Raw genomic sequence first — 22,308 nt, forward strand, 5'->3', positions numbered from 1 at the left:
GCAATGTGATCTTGCACTAGGTGCAACCTCTCAGCCCCAACCAGGAGAGATGCCTTAGGGAGTGTCCACAGAACGTCAGGTTAGATACAGTTATCTCAGACATACACAGAAACTTGCAGGTTTCCTAGGCTGAGTTTTCCAGACATGCCATTGAGATTTGGCAGAACTGTGCAATGCCCAAGAGTTTTTAAAACCAAGTTGTGAAAAGTATGGTGTCTCTATCCCCTAGACCAGTGGTGGCAAACCTATGGCATGTGTGCTGCAGCAGGCATGCAGAGCCCTCTCTGTCAGCACTCAGCCAAGTGGCCCCAGCAGCTGAGCACCAGCTTACAGTAGTTTTTTCTTTTTTTTATTAATATATAAAAAATTAACCTCAACCCTTTATTTCCATACATGAAAATAACTTGAAGGGATCTATGAACCTAAATATGAAAGCCTAGAAGTATAAAACTTTAAGAAGAAATTATAAGGGAAAATGTGTATGAATTCAGGGTAGGCAAGAACTACCTAGGATACAAAAAACATGATACATAAAAGAAAAAAATTGATAAATGAAATTCCATCAAAATTTAGAACTTTAAATGACATCATTAAAATGAAAAGTAATCCTTAAACAGACCATATTTACAATGCATATAACCTATGACCAGAATATATAAAGAACTCTGACAGCTCATTAATAGACAATCCAATTAAAAAGTAGACATAAGAAGATGATAAATAGCCAGTATAGCACAAGGAAAGGTGTGCAAGCCTAGAATGAGAAAAATACTAATCAGTACAATAACAAGATTGAATTATACACTCATTAGGGAGATGAAGTTAAAAGTTTTAAAAGCCTTGTCATGACTTTTTCTTTTTGTTGGATTCTCCCCCTTGGCATTTAATTTCTTGTCATGTCTGACAGAATCATCTGCTGTGCTTCTTGAGGTTGTGATCCTCATTGTCTTTTCCTAGGGTATTGTCTAAAATTTTTTGGAGTGCTGGTTTGGAATTCATGAAGTTCCTGAGGTGCTCTTTATCATGAAAGTATCTTATTTCTCCATCAATTTTGAAGATAGTTTTTCAGGGTACATCAATCTGGGTTGGAGGCTGTTTTCCTTTAGGGCTTGAAATACATCACTCCAAGCTCTTCCTGCCTTGAGGGTTTGCATTGAGAAGTCTGCTGTGATTCTGATGGGCTTTCCTTTGTATGTGATTTGTTTCTTTTCTCCAACTGCTTGTAGAACTTTGTTCTTCTGTTGAATTTCTGGAATCCTATTATATGCCTGTGTGTAGATTTTTTTTGATCAAAGCTAGCTGGAGTCCTATATGCCTCACTTATCTGTATGTCAAGTTCTTTTCCCCTCCTTGGGAAGTTTTCTGCCATCACTTCTGTGAACAGTTTTTTTATGTCATCTCCACTCTCTCCTGTTTCTTCATTGACTCCAATCAGTCTTATAGTATTCTTCTTTGGATCGTCTAGCAGCTGCTGGATTGATTTCTCATGTTCCCTTACAATTTTAAAGCAATTTTTCTTTTCCTGGTCACTAATTGCTATCTTATCTTCTATATCTGAAATTCTACCCTCCCATTGTTCATTCTGCTGTGCAGACTTTTGATGGAGTTTTTAATCTCCTGGAAATCTGTTTGCATCTGTTTTATGGATTCCATTTGTTTCCTATGTTGGGCTTCCATCATGTTCCTCAGATCCTCTATTTTTTTATCTGTGTCCTCTCTAGATTTATTAATCTTGACTTGCACTATGAGCACAATCTTTGCTGTTATCTGAGAAATTATTTCTGATTTCATTTTTCCCAGATCCTCTTTTGTTGCCTGTTCAGAGATTCCAGGTGGTTGAGTATCAGATCGTTCCATCTTATTTCCCTTTGGAGTTGCTGTAGGTGATCCAGAAGTCTGTTTCTGAAGCTTGTTTACATGTCTTTTCATTTTCATGAAGGGGGGATATGTGCTTCTGGTGCCCACGTGGCTCACCTCTACCCTAGGAGTGTGGGATGGCGGCGGGAGAGCTTCCTTCTGGGTGTTGAGACTGGCTCACCTTCTCTGCCCTAGGAGCATGGGATAGCAGCAGGGGAACTTCCTTATGGGTGCTCTAGAGTTGTTTTTTCTAAAGTAAAATCTCAGTATTCAGGTTTAAGTTCAGTGTTGGCACTTTGTGATAAATAAGTGGGTTTGAGGTTGCTGTTTCTGTATTTGTTCTCTGAAAGGTTTGCCATCACTACCCTAGGAAGAAATAGTTGTCAGTAAAACAGACATGGTGGTTGCAATATTTACATGAAATATTTATGACTTCTAAAAGGCCAGCTGATGTCACTCATCCTTTTGATTCTGCGACTAGTGACTGGTGATTTCACTCAGCTGTGGTGTCCCAAGGAACCTGGCGTGGGGGAGTGTGGTCCATGTTGAAGCTCTAGGAAGAACCTCCAAGCCTCAGGAATACCCAAGTCCTCAGAGTAATCCTTCCAAGGTCAGTGGTCAACCAAGTTTCTGCACCAGAATTTACCAGCTTGAAACCTAACTGGCCATTATTATCTGAATTTTTCCCCAAAGTGCCAAAGCCTTATCAGTGAAGTAGATGCTTGAAATTTATCCAGAGAGATATATCATGATTTCTGAAGGTCCTACAGTGACTTCAGGGCCAGCTCTGGACTGTCCCTAAGAGTCTCTCCACGTACAATGTTGCTTCTGCCCTCTCTCTGCCTGTTTAGACCCCTCCATGCTCAAAACTCAGCCCTGTCTCATCCAGTGCCCAAGACATTGTATTCAAAGCCAAGTACTATTTATTGAAACTTTTAGGATGATTGTATATGCAGAAGCTCATGTAATGCACAAAACAACTCAAGAAAACTGATGCTATTTTTAATCTCCATTTTAAATACTCTTTGACTCAGAATATCTATTTATAAGAATTTATCCTATAAATATAATTGTGCATATGAAATTAGCCCACATATGAAGTTATTCATTTCAGCACTGATTGTAATAGAGTGTAATAGGGGATTGACTAAATCAACTATGGAAACTATTTGATAGACTCTGGCAGCTATTGAAAACAACTCAGTGGCTCTGCATGATCTAGTAGGGAGGGGTCTCTAAAATATATATCCTAGAGAATATATATATAGTTTATTTTTATCAGTACTTGTTTATGATACGTTCATCATGGGGAGTTGGTACATATACATATCACATCATAGTCCTTTTTACTAAAATATATTTTTAATTAAAAGAAAGTCATGTAGATCAGGGATCCCCCACCTGTGAGGAACCAAGTCCCAGAGCAGGAGGTGAGCAGCAGGAGAGAAAGAAAAGTATCCTCTGTATTATTATTATTATTATTTTGGTACCAGGGATTGAACTTGGGACCTTGCGCTTGCCAGGCAGGCACAGTGCCACTGAGCTGCATCCCCGGCAGTTATCATCCATATTTACAGCTGTTGTCCATGGCTTCCATCACCGTCTGAACTCCACCTCCTGTCAGATCGGCAGCAGTGTTGGATTCTCACAGGTGTGCAAACTCTTTTGTGAACTGCACACTCAAGGGATCTCCCTATGAGACTCTTATCCTAAAACCTGCCTTAGTCTGTGGAAAACTTGCCTTCCATGAAAGTGATTCCTGGTGCCCAATAGTTTGTGGACCACTGGTATAGACAGTGTGCATTATAGGCTGCTGTATGTATGAAAAGTAATGTATTTGGGCACATGTTTGCTTATCTGTGCATAGATTGTCTCTGGAAGGACACAAAACTTGCTGATAGCACTCTGTCCTCTCTCAGGAGAATTTGGGTCAGGCTACTTTGGGGACCACTTTGGTCTGACTGGTCTCACAGCTCTGTCTGAGATCCATCCATCCACCGCATTCCTCAGTTTCTACACAAGAGCTGCAACACCACTGACTTTAAGAACTTCATTTCTAAACCTAATGGAGCTTGAGCCAGAGAAATACGTGTGAGAGAATCATTCCATAATTTAGCAGGATACTAGAGTGCTTTCTTTTTAATTCAAAACCCAAACACAGACTGTGCAGTAAAGGAAATCATGTTAAAATGTTTAATTATGATCTACAAAGGCCACATACCTCCCGGACACCCTGGAGAGTGACATCAGACTCTGTGTCCCCAGGCTCTTCCCATGGGGTGAGTGTCCCTGAGGCTCCTCCACAGCCTCCAGCTGAGCTCCCAACCTGGGCTTTCAGGCATGCTGATTGCTGCTATTTTTGTTATCTTCAATCTCTTTGATGCTGTGCCATTGTCCCTCCTGTGGTTGCCCTTTTCTGAGCTTTAGTATTTTAATTAATGTCATTTAATTATAGTTGCCCCCCTGAGGCTTTTTAAGGAATGAATTCAGTGGAGGGGATTGCATGAATGAATTCTCTAGTCTTTTGCACTTTTGCTATCAACAGCTTTGCCCCCAGGGGTGGATCCAATCATTTCCAAGACTTCTCAACTGCCACAGAAAGTGATGACAGGACTGTTATGAAGAACTCCAGCCTGACAAATTAAATGCTACTTTTTATTCCATGGGTCCAGCCCGTGAGACGAGGGTGTTGTATGATTGGTATTGTAGGGGGGCAACATTCTGCCTCTGGCTTTTCATGATTTTGACATAAGACAGATCAACAGGAGAAAAACACACCATTTATTTAAAGTAAGTTTGTGTGGCACAGGAACTTTCATAAGGAAATGAAGACCCAGAGTTCAACCTGTATATACTGAATTAGACAAAGAGTACAAACTGGGGAAATTGAGATACAGTGAAGGGACTTTACGTGGGTCACTGGGTGAAGTGACCAGGAAGGAAAGGTTGGGGTGACAAGGTTTGTTCATACAGATTCTCCTTGGTAGTCTCCACTCCTGTCCTTGATGAGAATGGACTAGGGAGTAACATTTCATGGGGAATTTTCTCTTGCTCTGAAGGGGAAGGAAGATCACGGTGATCTTTTTTGTACCTGCTGCTTTTAAAGTGACTTTATCTCAAAATAGTTAATACATCATTGTGGCATATTTTGGGGTGACATGTCCTGAACTCCCTGGGTATTAAACTTAACTCACTGTGTCTGGGTGTAGTGTCCAGAGGAAGCAGTCTAGATGTAGAGGAGGCCTCTAGTGAGGTCACGTTTGCTGTGTCAGTTGACCAGATGATATGCATGACATGGTGTCTGTCACACCCTGTGCCCTTCTTGTCACTTGGATCTCACTTCTTGTGGTGAGGAGAGTTCTCCCCAGAACCAGCTCCCTGTCTCACTCTCTGGCTTGACCAGGGTCCTCTGGGGATCTTCAGCCTGACTGGCCTCTGTCTGCTTTGATTCCCCCTCAGACTTGCCATCTTTTCTGACGTGGTGCCAAACTCTCCCTTGCTTCTTCTCCACAGCTCTGCCCTCAGCACCAGTCAAGGGTCTGCAAAGGGTGATCACAATCACTATTTTCCTTCAACACCCTTGATATTGGGTTGATAGCACAACCAGTTGTCAGGTTGATAGCCTAATCAATTACTGGGGGATGCCCAGTCACCTGATGAGGGGACTGCAGAGGATGAAAGAATAATCTACAAAGAACAAGAAATAAAGAATAAAGAATGATAATTTATTACTTGAGGGGCCAGGAGTAGATCTTCAGCTCTCTCCTGGCGAAAGGCCACCTGATCTTAGCTTTGCCATGGCTAAGACCACAAGCACTGAATTAGTCAGTATTAATGATTATACAGTATAGCAAGGGAGAGGGTGAACACAGATGTAAGGAATAGGGTGAAGACAGATGAAAGGAATAGGAGAACTAATGCACTTAATAAGCCAGGCTTGGAAAAAGAAGTAACTATGTACACTCGTGAAGGCCAGGTCACAGTTAACAAGCCACCTGTGCTATCTTGCAGGTCATAGCTAACAAGCCACCTGTATTATCTAGCTAACATTTGATCTTAGAGAATGGTAGCACAGTCATAATTCCTCAGCTGCAGTGTTTCCTTTCTATAGAGACATCACAACCTCACTGATCATTGAGACCTCAATTGTGACCGTTGGCATAGGAAAGTCTATCTCCATACACCAGCTGAAAGGTCAATTGGCAATTTACACTTAAGCCTTGGAGTGCCTCATAATCTCAATCAGTAGCCAAATTCACAAGCCAAATCAATATTATCTAAAGCCTGCTCTGAGCAGTTTCAAGCTGGTCTCCTGAACCTGAGGCATGGCCTGTGCCATCCCCATTCCCCCAGGGTGAGTAACTGCTTGTGGAGCAGGCAGGAAGGTAACTGCTGCGTGGACTACCACCTTGTCAGGCTGACTCTAGAAGTACACAGAGATGGCCCAATGGGAACAAGCAAAGGCTGACATCCTGGGGTTGTCACAGAAAAGGTGTCAGCACTGTCTCCCATGTCAGCCAGAGTTAAAGGCAGGCAAGGAATGGGAAAGCTTTCTAGTGACAAGAGGGAAGGCGCTGGTGCACCCTGAGAGAGTCTATTGGGATGGGAAGCTGCAGACTACTAAGTAGAACCAGGACAACCCCTGTGATGTAAGGGAGGGGATGGCCCCTGTTATAGGGAAGGGAACACCTGCTGTGCAGGGGAGTGGGCATATTCTGCCTTCCCTGATGAACCCTAGTCAGAAGCCAAGACCCAAATCAGGGAAGCTGTGGGTTGTTGAGTCGTGACTCCCTCAGCCAGTTGTCACAGAGTTGTGATCTCATTACAGGGCGGGCGGCTGTGGGGTATGACTTCTACAGTTTGATAAAATTCAATATTATGAGGAGAAATCTATGGTAAATTTTCTCCCCTCAAGATTCCATATGCAAATGAAGGAGAGAAGACACTCAGAAAAAAAGAGATATTACAATGTGCATCTTAGGCATATGTTCATTACCAAAGCAGTCCAGACAACCTACTGGAATTGTGCAGGTGGAGAGGAACTTGAGAGCCTGTGTCCTAGAATATGGAGCTGCAGAAGCATTGATAGTTGATAGGAATGCCTTATTGAGTGCTCACTAGGGACATGTGTTATTGTAGCTGCAATAAGAGTCATGTATGATATAGCAGGAATATCTAGAAGACTGAAGAAAAGGTAGGACTTCAATAACCATTAAAAGTACCTTAAGCAATAAGGATATTTAATTTCTGCTTTATTACAGAGGCCAAAGAAAGGCTGGTCAAAGATAACATAGGGGCTGTATGACTTGTTGAGATTCTACCTCTGTGTTAGTGCTTTCTAGTTGCTCTGCTGTCTTTAATATGGTAGCTTGTCCTCATGGCTCCCAGATGGCTCCTGCAGGTCCGGCTATCACAGCTATGCTCAAGGCAGAAAGACACACAAAGGAATACACCATGTGCATCTGTCCAATCCATCAGGAAAACCAAAACTTCCCATGTACTTCTATCAGACCACTTCTCAAGTCTTCCTGTCTACAGCTGGGAGCCATGGAAATTCTGACTCCTTGAGGATGCTGGAAGATATGTGTGGGCACCCTGGCCAGAAATGAAGTGCTGGGGTCAGACAGAGTCGCCATTCACAGGGCTAGGACATTGCACCTCACACAGGACTCTAGATGTGAGAGCTAGACAGGAGGAAGATACTTGCAGTGTGGCTGACTAAGACCCTCACTACTCAGGAGAGAAAATGGGCAAGAGGGAAGTGTTGGGACCACTGGCACCAGGTCCTAGCATGTGGAAATTGCATTCAGTTTAGTAGCTGTTGTGGGAGCCCTTGAACCACTGGTTGGGGATTATGAGAAGCAGGCATTTCCTGGCTAGCAGAGACCTAATTCATCAAATCCAACCTTTGCTTAAGAGCCTAACTGTGAGTTTCACAAACACATCCTTTACTTTTCTACTGTAAATTTTTACTTTGGCATAATAGTAGCTGGCTGTGCATCTCAGTATCTTTTCCTGAGGGATACAGGAAGCAATCTTTATGTTTACCCTCTTGGTACAACAAATGGCAAGGTGTGTGCACATGTGCGAAAGTGTCAAACTGGGATTTTCACTCATACAGTGCTCTATCTAACAGGTTTTGTGTATGTTTACCTGAGCATCACAGAGGATATCATACACTCACACCACTCTAGGAGTTGTTTTTTAAAAAAAGTTTTCTTTTGATTTTTCTGGTAGAAGTAGCCCAATTCAGTACAATGGCAGTGAATCATCAGATTGTTTATGCATGGATGATCCATAATGGTAAAATACAAGTTTTCATAACAGAAGAGTAGTGGGGATATATGATGATGATGATAATGATGATGATGACTTTGACGTTGGCCATGTGAACCAAAGTTCCTGTGACAGTGAAATGGAGCAAGAATTGACTGATACAGACACAGAGAATACAGACCTCTTGGATTCAGATGATGAAGAATATAGCCATGTAAGTTCATATTTGACTAGTTGAAATATTGTTTTACCTGGTGGCTACGAGGTAAAACATATGGCTGAGGATTGTAGCTTTATTTCCTTCAAAGGATATCAAAGTCTAGATTTTTATGTGAAATTTTTAATTTTTAAAATGTTATCAGTACATTTTAGAAAAAACACTAGGTGGGAAGGGAAAATGTAGGGCTATGGATCAGATGCAGCCAGTTTGTGATCTGGCATGAAGAATCAAGTGAGGTAGGGTCCTGGTGTCTGCTGGTCACAGCCTAGACATGGCCACAGGTCAGGTAGGAGCCCTGGGCTCCCACTGCCTTTTAGGCAGCTTGGTCACACTCCACCCTAATGGCTGTTTCAGTGGTTTTCTGAGTCTGGGGTCTGCACTGGCCTCGCACATTGGATAGTAGAGTGCCAGGCATTGTGGACAGCCTGGGATTGTCCAGGTTCCTACTTCCAAAGCAGGAGGGAGAGGAAAGCTATGCTGTGGGTGCCTGAAAGCATTCCCCTCCTCACCCCACACCCCTAGTGTAGGGGTTCAATTCTCTGGCTGAATTTCCCATGGGGATTCTTTTGAGTTGCAGCCACCCCTTTGCCACCTGTGGACTCTCACACGCTAGCACCCAAGCCACGCTCTAAGTCCAGGGTTCCACCTCTGCAGGACAGCTTCTCTGTCTCTGGAGGATGGAAGATGGCTCCATATTCCCCCAGCTGGCTCCCTCCTGGTCGGACCCATGATGAAAAGACACCTTTTCTTTCCAGACCTGCCACAACCACTAAGAAATTATACTCGCCAATGAGACTTTTGCTTATGCAAGGTGGGTAGTGGTTATGAATCGTTCTCATGCTCTTGGGTAGAATGGAGTACTTGCCACAGTATTACAGATCAGAGTCTGACACAAGTACAGCAGAAGGAGGCTGCAGAGACCAGGGCAGGGATCTGGCCTCGTTGGTGCACAAAGTGAGCTTGTGACCTAGGTGCGTGGCAGAGGCTGGACTGTGTGTCCCAAAGCAGGTCAGGAGGTGGCAGGTGCTCAATATCTGAGAGCCCCTCAGGTTCCTTCACCTTCTCAAAGCAGCTGTGTCCTGCAGCCTGTGACAAGGCTGAGCCTCTACTCTACTCTGGTTGTGAATCAGAAATGATAAGGGACTAAGTAAGCCCAGGACTTTGTTCCTAAACCTACTTCCATCATGAAATTCTTATTAACTAATTAATGATTAGATTTGTGCTTTTGAAGCTATTTCCAATTTCTTTTCTAGGAAACAGTTCTGGTGGCTGGCAGAGCCCCTTGGGTCATGAAGAAGATAGAGGTGAGTCTGTCTCGCCTAGACTCTTCAACTAAACTCCCTTTTCAATAACGTCCTTGCTGGGATTCTCTTACCTATTTTCTTTTCTTCCAGTATTATTCCTTCTGTTGCCAGTTCAGTTGTGAGGTGGTTCATGAGATTATGAAGGGTGAATTGTGCTTTAAGGGGGGTGTAGCAGAGGTCAGAAAGATACAGTCTGTGGGGCAAATCTAGCTGTACACTTAATTGTGTAAATAAAGTTTTATTGAAACACTTGCCGTCTGTTTACATATGGTCTATGGCTTTTGTCCTACAATGGGAGAGTTGGGCAGTTCTAATAAAGACCCCATGGCCCTCAAAGCCTAACACACTGGCTATATGACCTTTTACAGACAGAGCCTGCTGACCTTTGTAGTAAAGCAGCATTGGGCTGAGCCAGCTCATCTGACTTCCAATCCTAGCTCTGGCTCTGCCCGTTCCTCAGTGTGCCCTAGCTGGGACATTGTGGGGACCACTTGGACTTCAGTCTGTGAAGCCAAGATAATAACTCTTCTGCACAGGAGTATAGAGATCCCAATGGATAATAAAAGCCCTTTATAAACTGTAGTCTGCTGCATAAATGCTAGGAATTGCCATTTCTTTCTTTCTTTCTTTTGAGACTTTTGGATTGTTCCACTTCCTTAATTTGATTCTCTTTGGTTATTTCTGTGGCTGTATTAAAACCTGCAATTTGCAAGCAGCGTTAATGCTAATTTTCTAGTCAACCTACCTTTCTGTAGACTGTCAAGTGGCAAAGATATTTAAAAATAAGCATGGGTTATGTAAAAGAATTGGTTCATGAATGAAGCCCACAATCAAGTATTTTACTCCAACAGTTAAAAAAAATTTCAGTTTGTATATCCTGTTCAGTGAAGAAATTGCACCTGAACAGTATCTATATTTAGATTCTCCCTGCAGCCTCCTTGGCTACATATTTGGTTTGGTTGTAGCAGTAGTTCTGTGTGTGCGTGTACAAAGAAAGTCCCGAGCCCTAGCAGGAGGGCACGCTGACCTGGGTCACTGCTCAGACACCAGGCGTGGCCCATTGGAGCCGAGCTGGTGAGAGGAACAGCTGGGAACTGATAAGAGAGTGGGCAGCAAAGAGCTTCCCCAGGGGACAGAAGGAACAAATAGTCCAGATTACAGGTACAAAGCAATGTCATGTACAGAGGCTTAATTTAGGGCAGAGTGTCTCCCCACAGGATGGTGATTTGTAGAAGCAGCAAGAATTGCCTGAGGCTGCAAACTTGTGGCCCCTGAGTCCAAATAAAGCCTGCAGACTTGCTTCATTTGGGTGGGTTCATGGTGTGCATGTGTTTTAAATGTGTTATTTGAATGTCATTAGGTAAAATTTTTTGTTATGCTTCACTTCCTGTCTTCATAACTTTCTAATGAAGTTGTGCATAGCAGCTTGGCCCCCCTGAAAAATTTAGATTTGCCTCATTTCACTGAGTAGTGGTGGTCTTTGTTGCCAGGTTAAATACAACATCACAGCCCTTTCAGTTCTAGTCACTTGCTGCAAGCCAGGACAGATGACCCAGGACCTTCTCTTCCCTGTTTTGGGGAGAGTCTGTTAAATCTCACAAGGAGCCAGGCCCCAGACAAATAGGAAGAGTTGCCGGAAGGGCTATAATGTTTGTAGAGGGACCAGTGCATGTCCGGGAAGTTGAGCAAACCCCAGACAGCCAGGAGGAGCTGCAGATGAGAGGAAGGGTCTGTTGGGCTCCCAGCCTCCACCCCCAGCCCCTCCTGCAAGGCCTTCTGGCTGCTGAAGCTGAGCTGCTCCTCTTGCTAGGCTTGGCTTGGGAGCCCAGCAAAGTGGAAACTGCAACCAGAAAAGGTCTGGAGGTTTACAAATGTTGGGGACAGGTGAATTAGTTTCTTTCTTTCCTGTCCTTTGCCTTCCTTTCCTTGTCTGTCATTTAGTAAGGAACCCAAATCGAGTGTGTGTGTGTGTGTGTGTAAGGGGGGAAGATCAGGCACAGCAAGATGGCAATAGGTTCTATTATAAAGACTTGCTCAAGTTCTGGCTTGAAAACCCTTTGCACAAGTGAAGAGTGATCTTTCTTTGTTCCTTTTTTTATTGGCAGTAATCAGTGCAGGAGTCCATACATTATTTTTTGTGCCCTCCTACCTTGGAGTCATATGAAGTTTATGGACTCCTCTCTGAATTGAGATTTTTTCAATGTGTAAAGTACATGAGATTTTAAAAGTACTGAAATAGTTATTGAAGTATTATTACTCATTAAAAAGAAAGGTACAGTGTCAAGTCTAATAAATACCTTTGTTTCAAAGCAATGAATGGTATAAACAGTATTTTGAAATATCGGCAACAACTGCAGAGCGAATTGAGAATGTATGTGATTTCTATTAATGACAGAGTTACAGGCAATTCTCCTACTCTTGCAGTTTATTAATAGTTGAAGGAAAAGCTAAATATTTACTGGAGGTTAGTGAAGATTACCCATCTAATGCATGAATTAATAAATATAATTAAGAATCTTCGTTGGTGATTTCCCATTAAGTTAGATGCCAATTTGGGCCTGTGATATTTGTATTCTATTTGTTTTTTGTTTTGGTACTGGCGATTGAACTTGGGACCTTGTGCTTGTGAGGTAGACACTGGAACCACTGAGCTAAATCCCCAGCTGTATTCTATTTTGTTCAGAAAATATCCCTCAATTTTTATTGTATTGATTATTCTTAAGACGAGTATTGAACTTTCTTTGTAGAGTGACATTTTTCTCATTAGCTCCATTACTGTGATAAATTATATTAATGAGTTTCTTCTCACTGAATTCTCCTTCCTGAGATCTAACTTCTCTGATCCTTTCACCTGATAATACCTGAACATTCTTACCTCTTTGCCCCGAGCATTTATGTTCTGATCAACTTGTGTTCCATTCCTAGCATTTCTCTGCATTGTGCGATCTGTCCTTTCCCGAGCTTCTGGATCACCTCATCCCTCCAGCACCTCAGTCACAATGCCTGGGCAACTTGCCTACATATCAGAACCTGAGAAGCCTCTTTCAGTTTTGGCTGTTGTTCAAATATTGGTTAGGATCTTCAGGTCTGTGTGGACCCTTTCCTTTTGGGGTGAGTAACTGTAGGTGATTTCTAAATTTCTTGGCTCTTACAATCATCAGTTGTCCATTTGTTTGTCCTGAGTTGCTCCCACATATCTGTGAGATTCTTGCTGATGCTGTGGGTTTGGACTTACCTACTCATATTCTGAGGTTCTTGGGAATATTTTATTAGCTAATCCACAGTTTTCCATTCTATGACAAATACCTGAAATAATCCAGTCAGTCCATAGTTGTTTGGCCCCATTGCCTTTGGGTTGGTGAGGAGGAAGTACATCATGGTGGGGAGCATATGGTCGAGGAAGCTGCTCAACTCATGGCCAGGAAGCAAAGAGAGAAGAGGAACAGACGTAGGTCCCATGATCCTCTTAAGGACATGCCCCCAAATGACTTAGCCTCCTCCCATTAGACTTCACCTCTCAGGAGCTCCACCATCTTTCAATTGTCCCAGTGCCTGGGGACCAAGCTTTTAATATATATGCCTTGGGAGAGTATACTTATCCAAACCACAACAGCTAGTTGCATTTAAAATGGCATCTATGAATTTTTCCCTTTGATTTTCTAGATCAATCTTACATTTAGGTCACATCTTTCAAGCAGATGAGATCTTAATTACATTTTAAATTCCTGGTATACACTGATCTAGTTAAGCTTTCTATTTATTCTTGTGTCAATTCTTATAGTTTTGTACTATGTCAGTCTGGGTTCACTGGAGTAACAGATATAATATAATATAATACAATTTATACAATATATTTACAAAGTAGAATTACAATAGCCACCTGCACAGTCAGGTGTCTGTACCCTGGAAAGCTGAATGATCTAGTCAAAGACCTGGAGCTCACTGAAGTCCACTGTGTTGGAAGGCTGAAGAGTCTGTGCTAGAAGCCTGGAAATGAAGGTCCCAAGACAATGGTGAAGACTGGAGATTCTCCAAAGAAACAGAAGCAAGCTTTAGTCTTTCTCTACTCTTTTTATTCCATTCAAGCTACAAGTCTATTGGTTGGTGCCACTTACACCCAGGATGGGTCTTCTGTCTTCAGTAAATCTGTTCAGCCACACCCAGAACTATGCCAATCTGATCAATTTCTTGCTCCATTTGACACAATAGTTAATTAATGATCACATGTTCTTTTCCAGAAATTTTTCATTTCACCTTGTTTTTAAATTTATTTATTTTTAATCTTGGTGTGTACATATGTTTGTGTGTGCAGTTATTTCCTCTTTCTTACTCTTGTTCACTACACCTTTTGTCTTTCTCTCTGTCTCATGGATGATATCACAAGAAGTCTTCTATGCTGTAACTTTGTTCTTTAGATTGAGTATTGGCCATTGTCTCACTGTGGTCCATCTGCCCCCTTTACCACTGTGAGGTCAAACTCTTGGCTGACTTTTCTTCCTCAGACCACATGGTTTGGACACCTTGGCTGTCTCCACCTCTACTGAGGCTGTGCCGCAAGATTTCTGCCCACCCAGTCCCAATCGCCAGGATGCATACAGGAGGCCTTGAGGAGGAACCTGGGAACTAGGAATGGACAGAATGCAAGTCCTAGGATACTACAGGTGAAAGCTTCATATTGATCCCTCTTGGTGGGCCGCAGGTTGAAAGGGAGCTGAAGTGGAGACCAGGATCAATGCTCCTAAAAGACAGGAAATGGTTAGGAGCAGAGCTGAGAACCTAAGTGCATTTGGAGCACACATTGTTGGGTTGTCAGCAGAGCCTGAGGGCATTACAGTGACAAGGGCTGCTGCAAAAGCCTGGGGACGGAGTGTGGGGTGGGGGAAGGAGGGGAAGATGGAGATGAGAAGGGTGGCAACAGAAGATAAAATCTCTTGGGAGATGGTGATGGTGATGGTGCCTGGTCTGGGGAATAAAGATGAAGCAAGTGGGTTTGGGCTCTGATGTGTCTTACCACCAGGAGCTTCTCCCACCTATGCTGGCTTTTGTCAAGGAGGAACAGCCACTGTGAAGCCCTCTTGTAACTGAGTCCTATAGGCTGGGCCTGCAGTGCCCAGTGGGTAATTAAAAGCAAGAGAAGCTTGGCATTACTGCCTTTGTTTTACATCCACCTGCATTTTCACCACAGAACTATGGGTCAGATCCCCGCTCAGCTATGTGTAAGGCATGTTAGTCACTTAAGGAGTGTGTGGTACACAGTGCATGAGCCCTAAATCTACCTGTCTCCTCCCCCTTCAAAACTGAGGACCCCAAGGAAAGAGTAATTTTCAGGAATTGCAGGGACATCTGATTTCCAGCTTTTACAAGGTCCAGCCCCTCAACCCAACCCCATGAGGCATAGAAGTCTCCAGTCATTGTGCTAAACTTGAAACACATTGGATTCCAGAACCAGAGGCCTGCAGAGGACCCCATGATGAAGTCAACCACCAAGCCAGAGCAATTACCGCATGACAGAAACTTGAGGCTGCTCTCACCCCCTGTAGGTGAGATGATGAGAACCAAATTGTCCCCTTAAGCAATGAAGGCTCTACCAGAACCTCACAGAGCCAGTCCTGAGATAGGGACCCACTGACCAACTTGGCCAAGGTTACCTCTGCTGCTAGCTCTGCAAAGCCACAACCCTTGCCTTTTCTCCCCTTTCTGTAAAACCCTAAAGCTTCTGTCAGCCTCTTAAAAGCAGATATTGAACCTCTTTGTCTGTGCTTCCTGTGCTGATTAAATCTCCTTTTCTGCCTTTCTCCACTGCTCCTCTCCTTGACTGGCATTTTGGGACAAGTGTCACGACGTTGCCCAAGCTGCACTGGAACTCTTGTTTCTCCTGTCTCAGCCTCCCAGAGTGCAGGCATTGCAGGTGTGTGTCATTATGCCTAGTTTATTATTTTTTTAAGTAGAGAAGTGATTATGATTTTGGCTACTAGAATAGCCGGTTGAAAAGTAAAAGTCACAGGATGGTCATCTATGTGTATTTAAAAACAAGGCATACAAGAAACCAAACAACAAAAACAAGAAACCAAAGCTGCTTGGCTGAGGTTTTCCTCTTTTCTTTCAATTAGATGATTGGATTGGCTTTACATTGTGGCATTAGAGATTGGAATTTATTTGGAAACATTGGTAGATTTTTGGAGACCAGTATTTCATCTCTGCTCAGTTTATAGAACACAGTCCTCTCTAAAATTGACTCAGAGTTAATACACTTCATTTCCACAGTGGCTGCACAGTCTGCTCCCCACCAACGTGCAGAAGGGATTCTTCCCCTGGCCCTGCCAGCATTTGTTACTGGGTGACTTCTTGGTGATAGCCATTCTTTCTGGAGTCAGATGGAATCTCAGTGTTGTTTTCATTTGCACTTCTTGAATGACCAGTGGTGTTGAACATTTTTTCATGTATTTATTTGTCATTTCCACTTCATCACCTGAGAAGTGTGTACCCATTTTTGGATTGGGTCTTTAAATTTGGGGGGGGGGTCTGATTTTTTTGAGTTCTTTATATATTCTAGATGTTAGTCCTTTTCTGTGGAGATTTTTTAAGAAACTAAAACTAGGGATTCCATTTGACCCAGCTATTCCCCTCCTAGGATCTTCTAAAAGAGTTAAAAGCATCACACTTCAGTGATATATGCATACCCTTGTTTATAGCAGCACAATTTATAACAGCTAAATCTTGGAAACAGCCCATATGCCCATCAATGGATGAATAGATAAAGAAAATGCGGTTTTTATATATAATGGAGTACTACTCTGCCATAAAGAAGGATAAACTTGAAACATTTTTAGCTAAGTGGATGTACTTTGAGATCATAATTTTAAGTGAAATAAATCAGACACACAAGTTTAAATATCCCACTGTTTTTCTTATGTGAGAAACCCAAAAGGTAAATAAGGAGCAAAATGGAGGATAGCTATTGGGAAGTAGGAAGAAGAACATACTCAAATGGGAGGGGGAACAAGAGGTGGGAAAGGGAAAGGAAGGAGGAGAAAGGGGATTTAAAAAGAAGAAAATGGTAAAAAGCTTTTGAAAATGAGGAGGGAAAGAAAAGTTGAAGGGAGGGAAAAGAAATGCGAAAAAAGATTAAGATATATTATGTACAGATACAAATTCCCTATGATGAATGTGATCATTATGTATGGCAAACATGTACCAAAAAAAGTTAATCCACTTCAGGTGAGAGGCATGGTTGGAACCTTCTTTGTTATCATGCGAGCTCCCTTCCCTTGCTCATCCACAGCATATCTGAGGTATGTGGAGCCAGCCCCAACTTGCATCTGGACTACTGATAAAACACTGGGAGAGACTGAGGATCTGAATAGAAGTGATCACAGCTGACCCTTCCCCAGGTCCTTCCTTCTCTGTCATTTGAGACTGGATGGACTCGAGTGCTCTGGGACAGACTCATGCCCCACCCAAGGCTCCAGGACCTGCTCATTGTTTTCCGGTGAGAAGCTGGCGTTTTCTGCCTCAGCTGGTGCTTTGCAATGGGTCAGCAGCTCTTAGGTTACTAGGGTTTGGCAAATCACCGGGATGGTAAAATCCTGTTGATAGAACTCCTCCTTACCTTTCTCTTTCTGATGTCAGTGGGATTTAAGAGGTGGCAACTCCGTTTGGCTCAGGGCATAGCAGTACAAACACTAGAGTCAGGACCCTTGCTTCTGGTTCTGCCACTTGCTTTGGAGAAGTTAGTCAAATGCTTCCATCCTCGGTTTCCTTATCTGTAAATGAGGATCCCCTTAGCAGTCATGGCGAACCTATGGCGTGCATGCCACAGCAAGCTGTTTGTATCACTGAAAGCTCTAGAAGGTTCACCATCAATGCCCCAAAGGTTCCTACCTGACAGGATTGCTCTGCAGAATAATTGAAATAATTGCTTAAGTGATACAAAGCTCTTAGCACACCCAGTAAGTGAGAGCTGCTGAGGGTTCTTTGGATTTGGGCAGCTGAGGTGGACATCTAGATGTGCATGTGGCTATGGGGCACTGGATCGGTCATGGTGTTTTCAGTAATCAGCACAATGGCTTTTGCAGTCAAGGCATTTGTTACTTCACATGAGTAAAGTCTAACTCAGGGCAGGCTGCCGGATTGGTTGATTCATGCCTCAGTGCTATCTTTGGGGACACAGCTCTCTATGCAGGGACACAGTTCTCTGTCTCCTTCTCTGCCAGCCTAAGACTGGCTGGATCTTCAGGGTGGTTCTCAGGATCACACCTTGGTGGGCAGTTGTATTGGGACAATGTATATTCTTTCTTGTTCACGATGAGTGGGGTAGCTGGAGAGTGTTGAGGAGACCTGCCCTGGGCCATGGAATGAATGCATGACTTCCCTTCAATGCAATGAGGTCGGCCAGGCCAGCCTGGGGTCACCTGACCCAATAGCAACTGCTATTGCCAGGGGCTGGCACTTCACTCAACTCAGACCAGGAGCCTCAGACTCACTCAAATGTAAGAAATACCTGGAGAGCTCATTCCCTCGGTTTCCCAGGTCTGGGGAGTATGGTTTGTTGAGGATGAGGCCAGGGGTGGGCAGTTCAAGGGAGGTACTGAGCTGGGATTCATCAGAGGCTGCACATATGGCTGACCCACAGCACACAGCAGAGTGAAAAGATAAGTACTAGAGTACAGTCAGTTTCTGCCAGGATGGAGGAGGGTGCCAGTGTGACAAAGAGTATGGAAAAGGTCAGTCATGGAGGTCCCACATCTGGAATCCATAGACTGGCAGAACAACTTGGTGCAAAAGGGTTTCCACACATTCATTCATTCATTCATTCTGTATGTTTCACTGAACACTTCCTAAGGCCAGGGTCTGAGCTTGGTGCAGTAATTCAGCTCATAAATGCAGTGGGAAGACAGTACAAAATAGGAGGAGACCACTTGGTGCTTTCCAGATGCAATGCGACCACATGTGGCAACGAGGGAGGAGGTAGTGGAGGAGGAGGCCACCTGCTCACCTTTCCTTCTCTGGCTGCTAGAGGCCCTCCAGAGTGAAGTCAGTAACATGCCCACCCTAGCTGCCCTGTCTCTAGCTTTCTAAAGATAAATTGCTCAGCTTGGCTGATGAAGGACAATTTGGCTGTTGGAGCAGTAGAGGCAGCAAAGCCAACTGTTCAGCGCTGCCCTGGAGAGAGGACTGTCAGCCTGGTGCATTCTCAGCTGCTGCTGGTGTTGGGCAGTCTCACCTCTGACTCTCTAGCTGGGGTCAGTGTGAGAGATGGAATAAAGCAGCTTTGCAAACATGAATCACGGTGCACCCGCAGGAGACTTAGATTAACACAGTGCCTGAGCACTGGAAATAGAGCATCAGTCTTGCTTGGCCTCAGTCTGACTTATGGACTGGGGATGACAGATAGAGAAAAAAGAGGTCAAGTGTGTATTAAAGACATTTCTCATTCTGGTCTGGAAGTGTCCTCCCAAAGATAGACACTCAGCACCCCCAATTAAGTAACAGTAGTAGTAATAAATATGATACCTGATGGCTCCCGAATACTTCATACCTTCAAAGCACTGATAGACAAATGATCTCATTTGTCTGGAATCTGGTGCTGTCTGATGGCCTTAAACTCAGAGTCCCTGAGTGCATACTGTCTGGCTCCCATGTGGCAGATTTGTGCCCTGCTGGGAAATGCTGCCCCCTGCAGTCTCCTTTGTGTCGTCTTTATTGCTGCTGTTTTGTTGAAAATGACTCAAGCTTTCAGCTCAGATGATCTGCTTCTCCTCCACTGATTTCCCTTGACAATTTCAATACCATGTCAAATTCATCCTGGGCTGGAAACATACGAACCAGGGATATATGTAATGTGAAAAGAGACTTCGAGTATAAAACACCTGCCTTTACTAAAAATCAGATTTTAGCAAGTGATATTTGACAAGAGGAAAAGAGAGAAACAGATTTGTGTGCCCTTAAACATTCTGATTCCTAGAATGCACTTGGATCTGCTTTGTGCTGGGGACACACTGATGATGGCCGTCAGTAGCTTCCCTATATGTTGACTTCCAAGACAGATGGCTTTCCTTCTCTGATCCATCTGGTTTCATGTTGCTGGAGGAACCAGGGTACAGGCTCTGGAAGCTTCCAGGATAAGCCTTCGCTCCACACCCATGGTACATATAGGATGCCAAGTGGGCCTCCTGCCTGCCAGGTGATGGCCTCCTGCCTGCCAGGTATAGGATGCCAGTGGTACATAGAGATCTGGCTGCTAAAGCGCTGGGAACCAAGGGGTTTGAAGAAGCAAAGGTCACAGTCAGGGGTTGAAATCCCCACCCTCTGCCAATGAGCTGTGTGACATTAGGTAACTTCCATGACCTCTCAGAGCTTCAGTATTCAGTTCTGATAATTACTGATGCTGCCTACTGAATCATAGGCCTCGAATGCCTGGATGCATATGAAGATCAGGGGAGGAATCCAAGCACAAGCTTCACCTGGGCCAAGACACACACAAGGCACAGAGGAAGTGAAGCCCAGCTGTCTTCCACCTGGAATTTTCTGCTGGCTGTGACACTGCCTGGTAGACAGGAGGTGCCTGGCTCTCTCCATACTCACCTGCTTTTGAACCAGGATGAACCCTCGGGACCCGTAGGTTCTGCTAGTCAGGTTGGATTGGTACAGGGTCACAGCTTGCTCCTTCCTCTGTTTCCTCTTATTCCAATGTTCCACCCCCTCCTAGTGTCTTTCCTGGGGTTTCACAGGTTGCTCAGATTCAGGCCAGGAGACCACACTCCAACCTCTCACCACAGCATGGAGGGCTGCTGTCTTCTAGACAATGCCCTGTTTTTTCCTAATGGTGACAGTGTCAGTCATTTCTCCATCCCTGTGACAATATACCTTAGCAAAACAACTTAAAGGAGGAAAGCGTTATTTTGGCTCCAGCTTTCAGAGGGTTTAGTCCATGGCTGGTGTCATTAATGCTGGGCCTGTGGTGAGGCAGAAGCATCAGAAGGAAGTATGGCGGAACAAGGCTACTCAGCTCATGGTAGCCAGCAGGGGATGAGGGGGAGGGAGAGCAAGAGAGGAAGGAGCCAAGGACAAGATACAGTCCCCAAGGTCATGCCCCCATGACCCACTTCCTCTACGGGCCATCTCTTAATAGTCCATTCAGTTATAGACTCATCCGTGGATAAACTCACTGGTGAGGTCAGCACTGTTACAATCTAGTCCTCTCCCTGCACCCACCTTTGAACATGGCTGTGTTGGGGATCAAGCCCTCAGTAGATGAGTATTTGGGGTCACTTCATATTTAAACCATAGCAATGATTATATCATGCTCCACTGTGAAGCCAGTGCCAGGGACACACAACCTGTCAGCCCTTGAGGAAGCCAGCTAATTGTGTGTGTGTGTAAACTTTCTGATCTCTGATTTAGTCTATTTCCTCAATTTGGTCCATACATTTCTAAAATATGAATTGACCTTGAGCCTACTAGTAGCTTTTATTGTTCATTTTACTCCTCCTCTGTGGTGAGGGTATTTATGTCCTCAGTGTGGGGTAGGTGAGCCTGAGTGAGACATGCCGATGAGCCCTGGGCAGAGGACTTAGAGCCTGCAGGGCTGTCACCAGGGGAGGGTCCCCACAGCACCAACAACATTGGGGACATCAGGGCATTGCCTCTGGAGGCCTCATGGGAGGTTTTGGTGTTTAGATCAATGCAAAGGCATCTCCTAAGCATAAACTTCCAATTGCTAGAGGGGAAGATTTCAAAAGTCTCACCACAATCTCCCCATGTTCTAACTGCACGTGTTGAGTTAAATATATACTGTTTTCTCTAAAACTTGATGTCCTCAGCTTTGAATTCTTCCGAGTATTGCAATTGCACATACTAGAGTTTGCAAACCAAATAGCCCAGGGATGCATCAGCTCCCAGAAGTGACCCCTATAGTGTCCTTTCAGGTGTGGAATATTGCCAACTGTTTGCAAAGTCTGTATTTCCAGTTTCTCATTGGCAGGAGCAGATCTGGTGATGCCAGACCCCCATGGCAGCAGTTTCGCTGGTCCGACTTGGACTTCGGATGGGGACTAGTCTCCTGTTGGCTCAGCTTTGCCCTTGAGGTTAAGCCCAAGAGCCAGATGCCTCCTGAATCCATGCAACTAGCAGGGAGGCAAGATGGTGAGACAACAGCCAGAGGTGCAGGAAGAGCAGCAAAGTTTGGAAAAGAAAGTAAAATAAGAATATGGTAGCCAGGGGCATGACTTACACCTGTTATCCCAGAACCCTAGAGGCTGAGGTAGGAAGATTGTTAGCTCCACCCCAGCCTGGGCAACTTAGTAAGATCCCATCTGTTAAAAAACTAAGTGGCTCTAGTGGTGAAATGAGCTGGAAAAATGAGCAGAATATAGAGAAACTGAATTTGTGATGTTGAGGAAAAGCTTGGAGAACATTTCCCAAAGCAGCAGAAAGAGAAAAGTAACCAGAAGGAAAGCAATGACAGACAAGAGAAGCCAGACAACAGATGTCAGAGTAGAGATGCTTGATGGCTCTGAAAGAGAGCTGGTGAAATGTCAGGGGAGGGAAAGATGTCACCAAAGATGGTTCACCTGAATACACAGGCTGGAAAGGCCTCCTAGGTGACAATAAAGAGGCACCAATACATAGAAATTTCCCGGGTTTCAAGAT

The 22,308-nt window shown here is 44.1% G+C and overlaps 1 protein-coding gene across 12 annotated transcripts in view; it reads left to right on the forward strand.

The window, feature by feature from the left end:
• The first annotated feature begins 2,339 nt into the window (after positions 1–2,339).
• The window catches only part of LOC110347473 (uncharacterized), an 84,008-nt gene continuing 64,039 nt past the window's right edge, over positions 2,340–22,308 (forward strand). For 4 of the 12 annotated variants that reach the window (XR_015441789.1, XR_015441790.1, XM_087188485.1 and 1 more), the window contains exons 1-5: positions 2,340–8,347; positions 9,008–9,164; positions 9,607–9,657; positions 12,583–12,768; positions 14,160–14,318. Coding sequence is in view for 5 of the 12 variants with exons in the window: in XM_087188485.1 (XP_087044611.1) it covers positions 8,273–8,347; positions 9,008–9,164; positions 9,607–9,657; positions 12,583–12,768; positions 14,160–14,284 (594 nt within the window). In the remaining 7 variants the exon portion in view is untranslated. The remainder of the gene's footprint in view (positions 8,348–9,007; positions 9,165–9,606; positions 9,658–12,582; positions 12,769–14,159; positions 14,319–22,308) is intronic. The other 8 variants (XR_015441792.1, XR_015441793.1, XR_015441794.1 and 5 more) reach the window with 4 other exon arrangements.

The sequence above is a fragment of the Heterocephalus glaber genome, unplaced genomic scaffold, assembly GCF_053883595.1.
Source record: "Heterocephalus glaber isolate CG9 unplaced genomic scaffold, H.glaber_assembly_v1.0 deba00001531, whole genome shotgun sequence".
Classification (NCBI taxonomy): Eukaryota; Metazoa; Chordata; class Mammalia; order Rodentia; family Bathyergidae; genus Heterocephalus; species Heterocephalus glaber.